Here is an 8976-nt window from a genome sequence, read left to right as displayed (position 1 = left end):
GGAACTTCCTCCGTGGTTAGGCTCTGAGAATGTTTGGATGTTTAAATGCTCCTTGGTAAGTACCACCACCTGGGGCATTTCCATGATCTGACACCTCACAACTCATTTGTCTCAACTCCTCAGCTTCCACAATCTTCTCCACAGTAAAAACTGAGGATTATTCATTAAAAATACCGCTCTCTTCCAATGGTACCACACCCAAACGCCAATACTGATCTTCATAGATTTGTGCTCTGGCTACCTGCCCTTTTATGACACTTGTCAAATATCTTGGGATCATCCTCTAACTGTGTCTGCCAGTCGATCTCGTACCCTCCTTCTCCCCCTCCTAAGTGCACTCCCTCAGTTCCTATACGATCGGAGGATTTGTTTGTTCCTCAGTACCTTCAGCCAATGTATCCTTCCCTTACTCCTGTTCAGAGCTTTGATATCTCCCAGCAACCAGGGTTTCCTAGAGCTGTGACTCTCGCCCTTCACCCTGGCAGGAACACACGGTTCACAAGTTCTTGCTTCGCTCTGTGTCTGACCCCGGGAGTGTGTGATGGGACGGTGAGGAGGGAGATTCACTCTGTGTATGACCCCGGGAGTGTGTGATGGGACGGTGTGGAGGGAGATTCACTCTGTGTCTGACCCCGGGAGTGTGTGATGGGACGGTGTGGAGGGAGATTCACTCTGTGTCTGACCCCGGGAGTGTGTGATGGGACGGTGAGGAGGGAGTTTCACTCTGTGTCTGACCCCGGGAGTGTGTGATGGGACGGTGAGGAGGGAGTTTCACTCTGTGTATGACCCCGGGAGTGTGTGAGGGGACGGTGTGGAGGGAGTTTCACTCTGTGTCTGACCCCGGGAGTGTGTGATGGGACGGTGAGGAGGGAGTTTCACTCTGTGTCTGACCCCGGGAGAGTGTGATGGGACGGTGTGGAGGGAGTTTCACTCTGTGTCTGACCCCGGGAGTGTGTGAGGGGACGGTGTGGAGGGAGATTCACTCTGTGTCTGACCCCGGGAGTGTGTGATGGGACGGTGTGGAGGGAGATTCACTCTGTGTCTGACCCTGGGTGTGTGTGATGGGACGGTATGGAGGGAGGTTCACTCTGTGTCTGACCCCGGGAGTGTGTGATGGGACGGTGTGGAGGGAGTTTCACTCTGTGTCTGACCCCGGGAGTGTGTGATGGGACGGTGAGGAGGGAGTTTCACTCTGTGTCTGACCCTGGGAGTGTGTGATGGGACGGTGTGGAGGGAGTTTCACTCTGTGTCTGACCCCGGAAGTGAGTGATGGGACGGTGTGGAGGGAGTTTCACTCTGTGTCTGACCCCGGGAGTGTGTGAGGGGACGGTGCAGAGAGAGCCTCACTCCGAGTCCGACCATTGCCCTGAGGCATGCAAAGATTCAAATTTCAAAGTAAATTGATTATCAAAGTACATTTATGTCACCACATACAACCCTGAGAATCATTTACTTGTGGGTGTACTCAATAATCTATAATAGAATAATAATCATAATGGAATCAATGAAAGACCGAACCAACTTTGGTGTTCAAGCAGTGAGCAAAAAACAACAAACTGCAAATATATACAGAGGAAATAATAATAGTTAATAAAGAAACAATAAATATCGAGATCATGAGATGAAGAGTCCTTGAAAGTGAGTCCATTGGTTCTGGGAACATTTCAATGAAGTTGAGTGAAGTTATCCCCTGATGGTTGAGGGGTAATAACTGTTCCTGAACCTGGTGGTGTGAGTCCTGAGGCTCCTGTGCCTTCTTCCTGATGGCAGCAGTGAGAAGAGAGCCTGACCTGGGCAGTGGGGGTCCCTGATGGCAGATGCTGCTTTCCTGACAGAATGCTCCATGTTGGTAGGGAGGGCTTTACCTGTGACGGAGTAGGCCCTATCCACTACTTTTTGCATGATTTTCTGTTCAAGGACATTGGTGTTTCCATACCAGGCTGTGATGCAGCCAGTCAATATACTCTCCACACGTCTATGGAAGTTTGTCAAAGTTTTAGATGTCATGCCGAATCTTTACAAACCTTTAAGAGACACAGCTGTGTTTTTCTGTAATTGTTGTTACATGCTGGGCCCGGACAGGTCCTCTGAACAGTAACGATCCTCTCACTCTGGTCCACCAATGAGGACCGGCTGATGGACCGCTGGTTTCCGCCAGTCTTGCGGACACTGAGTGAGGGGTTGTTGTTTTGACACCACTCAGCCAGACTTTGAATCTCCCTCCTGTAGGCTGATCCGTCACCACCTTTGACTTGTCCTATGACAGTGTGTCGTCAGCAAACTGGGATATGGCACTGGAGCTGTGCTTGGCCACACGGTCACGGGTGTAAAGTGAGTCGAGCAGGGGGCTGATGGAGACTGCGGACTGACTGGGTCTGCAAGTGGGGAAACTGAGACAGAACACAATACAACATCTGAACTTGCTGAATCGATTTTATTGGAAAATCCGCGGACAAAACAACCGGTCCTGAGCAACTGCACAAAGAGACAGGTACTCACGGACCGGACAGCTAAACACTAGTCAGACACTGAAATTCGGGCTGAAGCCCGGATATGTGGGAGGGGGGAGGTGGGGGTAGGGCAGTCGAGCTGCACGGGCCCCACCCTTGAAAAGTGCTTCCGGACGCAGTCACATCGCAGGGTGCCGGCCGTACGTCTCTCGGGCTCCTGGCCCCGCACTGCTGCGGCCGGGACCCTTCCCAGTCCTACACGCGCCCCTCTCCTCCTCAGGCTTCCCGGACCTCGAGCTCGGCCACGCCGTGCACCTGAGTCAGCTGCGGTGAATCCAGGCTGCAGACCAACTTCCGATGGCCCGGCCGGCAGGGCAAGAGGGTCTCCGTCACTGTCACCGTCCCCTGCCGGGGCACGCTCCTGGGGAGAGGGAGAGGCACCGTGAGTGATGGAGTGAGAGAGAGGGGGAGAGTGAGAAAGTGGGAGACGAAGGGAGAGGGGGAGAGGAGAGAGGGAGGTCAGAGGGGAGAGGAGGAGAGAGGGCTAGAGGGGTGTGGGGAGAGGGAAGGGAAGACAAAACAGTAGAGGGGGAGAGCGATGGACTAGGGGAGGAGGGACGATAGGGGAAAGGAGGGAGAAGAGGAGGGTGGGGGGGGACTGGAGGGAGTGACAGTTGAGAAGTGTGATGGGGACAGAGAGAGGGGAGACAGCCCAGACCCTTTCTCCCATCCCAATCCTCACCCACTGAGCAATCCAACCAGCCCCTCCCTCAATGCCATTCTCTCCCCTTCTGTCCCACCTCTCCCTTCCTCCCCCCACCTTGCTCCTCATCTTAAACACACCTCCCTACCACCTCCTCCCCTTCACCATCCTCCACATTCGCCCTCCTCCTCCACCTCATCGCTTTCCCACTCCTCCACATCCCCTCCTCCTCCCTCCACACAACCACCTCCCCCTCCTCCCCACCGCCACTCACCCGACTTTGTAGGCCTTCGGACCTTGGAGGCCAGCCCCCTCGAACCGTAGGACCACCCCGGAGAGGGGGATGGGCAGGGGGTTCTTTAGACGCACCTCCACCTTCATCGCCTTCCCCACCACGGCCTCACCCAGCGGCTGGATTGGGAGGAAAGAAGGTGCGTTAAAACCCAGAGATGCCCTCGTCGTCTCGTCATTGGTGCAGAGGGGCTGAAGCCGGGGGGGGGGGGGATCTCGTGCCGGTGTTTCAGGGCGGAGACTTCCACAGGGCAGTGACCGCAACTCCCCCACCTCCCACCACAGCCTCAGGCAAGAATAGGAACAGACTTTCAATATTGAAGGAGAAGCAGCTTGACGAATTTGAGGACAGTGTAGAACAGGCTGATGTGTCGAGACATGCCGATGTTAAGGAAGAGGATGTGGTAGAACTTTTGAAAACATCCAGATAGAGAAGTACCTGGGACCAGACGGGATAAAACCAAGGTTATTATGGGAAGCAAGATTTCTGGGGTATTCAAGACAAACTTTGTGTCCCCACTTGCCACAGGAACAGTACCAGAGAGTTGGAGTGTGGCAAATGTTATGCCTTTGTCCAAGAAAGGTCATAGGGATAATCCTGGAAATTATAGACCAGAGACCCTCATTCTGGTGCTGACCAAATTATCGGAGGGCATTCTCCGAGAGAGGATTTCCAAGCACAGTTGATTGGGAGAGAGTCCCCCAAACTTTGTGAGATTTGCCCCTTCGTGAGGGGCAGCTCACGCCTCACGACCCTGGAGGTCATTTTCAAGGAAGTGACAAAGCAAATTGGAGGAGGTAGAGCAGCGTCAATGGAGTTTAGTTACGGTTCCCCACGGTAGACTCATTCAGAAAGTCAGGAAGCAGGGGATCCAGGGAGACTGGGAACTGGTTTGCCCACAGATGGAGGATACTCTGCCCGGAGGTGGGTGACGTGATATTCTGCTGGGACCCTGACTCTTCGTGATTTTTATGAATGATTCGGATGAGGAAGCGGAGGTGCGAGTTTGCAGATGACAGGAAGGGTGGTGGCGTTGTGGACTCTGACAGGATGCAGAGCTGAGAAGTGGCAGGTGGAGTTCAGAAAAGTTTTAAGCCATTCACTTTGGAAGGTCCAACTTGAAAGCCGAGTACAGGGATAACGATAGAATTCCTAGCAATGTGGAGGAACGGAGGGATCTTGTGGTCTATGCCCACTGATCACTTAAAGTTACCGTGCAAGTCGACAGAGTTGACGGTGCATGTTCTAATCAGAGTGTGCGTATAGTACGTCACCACGTACAACCCTGAGATTCATTTTCCTGCGGGCACACTCACCAACTAGGGTGGTTAAGAAGGCGGACGGTGTGTTGGTCTCCATTAGCCAGGGGATTGAGTTCAGGAGCCGTGAGGTAATGTTGCAGCTCGATTAAGCCCCGGTTAGACCACACCTAACTGTGTTTCGTTCTGGTCACCTCATTATGGGGGCAGGGGGGGTGGAAGCTTTAGAGAGGGTGCAGAGGAGATTCGCCAGGATGCTGCCGGGATTAGAGAGGGTGCGGAGGAGATTCGCCAGGATGCTGCCGGGATTAGAGAGGGTGCGGAGGAGATTCGCCAGGATGCTGCCGGGATTAGAGAGGGTGCGGAGGAGATTCGCCAGGATGCTGCCGGGATTAGAGAGGGTGCGGAGGAGATTCGCCAGGATGCTGCCGGGATTAGAGAGGGTGCGGAGGAGATTCGCCAGGATGCTGCCGGGATTAGAGAGGGTGCGGAGGAGATTCGCCAGGATGCTGCCGGGATTAGAGAGGGTGCGGAGGAGATTCGCCAGGATGCTGCCGGGATTAGAGAGGGTGCAGAGGAGATTCGCCAGGATGCTGCCGGGATTAGAGAGGGTGCGGAGGAGATTCGCCAGGATGCTGCCGGGATTAGAGAGGGTGCGGAGGAGATTCGCCAGGATGCTGCCGGGATTAGAGAGGGTGCAGAGGAGATTCGCCAGGATGCTGCCGGGATTAGAGAGGGTGCAGAGGAGATTCGCCAGGATGCTGCCGGGATTAGAGAGGGTGCGGAAGAGATTCGCCAGGATGCTGCCGGGATTAGAGAGGGTGCGGAGGAGATTCGCCAGGATGCTGCCGGGATTAGAGAGGGTGCGGAAGAGATTCGCCAGGATGCTGCCGGGATTAGAGAGGGTGCGGAAGAGATTCGCCAGGATGCTGCCGGGATTAGAGAGGGTGCAGAGGAGATTCGCCAGGATGCTGCCGGGATTAGAGAGGGTGCGGAAGAGATTCGCCAGGATGCTGCCGGGATTAGAGAGGGTGCAGAGGAGATTCGCCAGGATGCTGCCGGGATTAGAGAGGGTGCGGAGGAGATTCGCCAGGATGCTGCCGGGATTAGAGAGGGTGTCTTCCAAGGGAAGTTTGAGAGAGCGAGGACTTTGCTTCTTGGAGTGAAGGAGGATGAGAGGAGACTTGATGGAGCTGTACAAGCTGATTCAGTGGATAACCAGCGCCTTTCTCCCAGGGTGGCGGTGCTCAGTACCGGGGACAACCTTTAAAGGTGGGTGGAGGAGAATTTAAGGGAGATGTCAGAGGTGGATTTTTTTTTCACACAGGGAATGGTGCGTGCCTGGAATACAGTGCCAGGGCTGGGGGTAGAGGCAAGTATGTTAGGGGCATTTAGTAGACTCTTGGGCACAAGGATGAAAGAAGAACGGAGGGTGTAGGGGGGGAAGGGTCAGATTGATCTGGGAGTAGGTTGGTGGGCCGAAGGGCCTGTGAGTCTAACGACTGCTGAGTTGCTGTAGGGGATAAAGTCTACAGGACAGGGGTCAGCCAGGGAGAGCTGGCCCTTCACTGTGTGACTGAGGGAGTGACCAAGAGGATCAGTGAGGGCAGGGTGGGTCAGAGGTCACAGATCATGGATGTGACTGAGTTTTGAGGGAGTGACCAAGAGGATGGATGAGGGCAGGGTGGGTCAGAGGTCACAGATCATGGATGTGACTGAGTTTTGAGGGAGTGACCAAGAGGACGGATGAGGGCAGGGTGGGTCAGAGGTCGCAGACCATGGATGTGACTGAGTTTGGAGGGAGTGACCAAGAGGACGGATGAGGGCAGGGTGGGTCAGAGGTCACAGATCATGGATGTGACTGAGGAGTTTGGAGGGAGTGACCAAGAGGACGGATGAGGGCAGGGTGGGTTAGAGGTCACAGATCATGGATCTGACTGAGTTTGGAGGGAGTGACCAAGAGGATCAGTGAGGGCAGGGTGGGTCAGAGATCACAGATCATGGATCTGACTGAGTTTTGAGGGAGTGACCAAGAGGATGGATGAGGGCAGGGTGGGTCAGAGGTCACAGATCATGGATGTGACTGAGGAGTATTGAGGGAGTGACCAAGAGGATGGATGAGGGCAGGGTGGGTCAGAGGTCACAGATCATGGATGTGACTGAGGAGTATTGAGGGAGTGACCAAGAGGATGGATGAGGGCAGGGTGGGTCAGAGGTCACAGATCATGGATGTGACTGAGGAGTATTGAGGGAGTGACCAAGAGGATGGATGAGGGCAGGGTGGGTCAGAGGTCACAGATCATGGATGTGACTGAGGAGTATTGAGGGAGTGACCAAGAGGATGGATGAGGGCAGGGTGGGTCAGAGGTCACAGATCATGGATGTGACTGAGGAGTTTGGAGGGAGTGACCAAGAGGACGGATGAGGGCAGGGTGGGTCAGAGGTCACAGACCATGGATCTGACTGAGTTTTGAGGGAGTGACCAAGAGGACGGATGAGGGCAGGGTGGGTTAGAGGTCACAGACCATGGATGTGACTGAGGAGTATTGAGGGAGTGACCAAGAGGACGGATGAGGGCAGGGTGGGTTAGAGGTCACAGATCATGGATCTGACTGAGTTTTGAGGGAGTGACCAAGAGGATCGATGAGGGCAGGGTGGGTTAGAGGTCACAGATCATGGATGTGACTGAGGGGTTTTGAGGGAGTGACCAAGAGGATGGATGAGGGCAGGGTGGGTCAGAGGTCACAGACCATGGATGTGACTGAGGAGTTTGGAGGGAGTGACCAAGAGGATGGATGAGGGCAGGGTGGGTCAGAGGTCACAGATCATGGATCTGACTGAGGAGTATTGAGGGAGTGACCAAGAGGACGGATGAGGGCAGGGTGGGTTAGAGGTCACAGATCATGGATCTGACTGAGTTTTGAGGGAGTGACCAAGAGGATCAGTGAGGGCAGGGTGGGTCAGAGGTCACAGATCATGGATCTGACTGAGGAGTATTGAGGGAGTGACCAAGAGGACGGATGAGGGCAGGGTGGGTTAGAGGTCACAGATCATGGATCTGACTGAGTTTTGAGGGAGTGACCAAGAGGATCGATGAGGGCAGGGTGGGTTAGAGGTCACAGATCATGGATGTGACTGAGGGGTTTTGAGGGAGTGACCAAGAGGACGGATGAGGGCAGGGTGGGTTAGAGGTCACAGACCATGGATGTGACTGAGGGGTTTTGAGGGAGTGACCAAGAGGATCGATGAGGGCAGGGTGGTAGACGTGGACCTCACAGTAAAGCCTTTGATAAGGTCCCACATGGCTGGCTGCTCTGGAAGGTTCAATCACAGAGGGAGCTGGACAACTGGACGCACGATGGGCTCAATGGAAGGAAGCAGAGGGAGAGGGTGGGAAATTGTTTCTCAGACTGGAGACCCCGTGACTAATGGTGTTCCCCAGGGCTCAGGGCTGGGACCATTGCTGTTTGTCATCTGTACGAGCAGGTACAAGGCAGGGTTAGTACGTTTGAAAATGGGGGATTGTGGACGGTGGTGGGGGGATGGGGGATGGTGGTGGTGGGATGGGGGATTGTGGACGGTGGTGGGGGGATGGGGGATTGTGGACGGTGGTGGGGGGGATGGGGGATTGTGGACGGTGGTGGGGGGATGGGGATTGTGGACGGTGGTGTGGGGATGGGGGATTGTGGACGGTGGTGGAGGGATGGGGGATTGTGGACGGTGGTGTGGGGATGGGGGATTGTGGACGGTGGTGGGGGGATGGGGGATTGTGGACGGTGGTGGGGGGATGGGGATTGTGGACGGTGGTGGGGGGATGGGGGATTGTGGACGGTGGTGGGGGGATGGGGATTGTGGACGGTGGTGGGGGGATGGGGGATTGTGGACGGTGGTGGGGGGATGGGGGATTGTGGACGGTGGTGGGGGATGGGGGGTTGTGGACGGTGGTGGGAGGATGGGGGATGGTGGTGGTGGGATGGGGGATTGTGGACGGTGGTGGGGGGATGGGGGATGGTGGTGGTGGGATGGGGGATTGTGGACGGTGGTGGGGGGATGGGGGATTGTGGACGGTGGTGGGGGGATGGGGGATTGTGGACGGTGGTGGAGGGGATGGGGGGTTGTGGACGGTGGTGGAGTGATGGGGGATGGTGGTGGGAGGATGGGGGATGGTGGTGGGGGGATGGGGGATTGTGGACGGTGGTGGGGGGATGGGGGATTGTGGACGGTGGTGGAGGGATGGGGGATTGTGGACGGTGGTGGGGGGATGGGGGATTG

At 55.6% G+C, this 8976-nt stretch overlaps 1 protein-coding gene across 1 annotated transcript in view; it reads right to left on the bottom strand.

Annotated features, from left to right (window-relative positions):
• Positions 1 to 1468: 1468 nt before the first annotated feature.
• Positions 1469 to 8976, bottom strand: part of LOC132381382 (protein-glutamine gamma-glutamyltransferase K-like) — a 42332-nt gene continuing 34824 nt past the window's right edge. The window contains 2 exon segments of the mRNA XM_059950747.1: positions 1469 to 2871; positions 3428 to 3564. Coding sequence (XP_059806730.1) covers positions 2727 to 2871; positions 3428 to 3564 — 282 coding nt within the window. The 3' untranslated portion in view covers positions 1469 to 2726.

Source organism: Hypanus sabinus, chromosome 26 (genome assembly GCF_030144855.1).
Source record: "Hypanus sabinus isolate sHypSab1 chromosome 26, sHypSab1.hap1, whole genome shotgun sequence".
In the NCBI taxonomy this organism is placed as follows: domain Eukaryota; kingdom Metazoa; phylum Chordata; class Chondrichthyes; order Myliobatiformes; family Dasyatidae; genus Hypanus; species Hypanus sabinus.
This window is presented reverse-complemented; position numbering and strand designations above follow the sequence as displayed.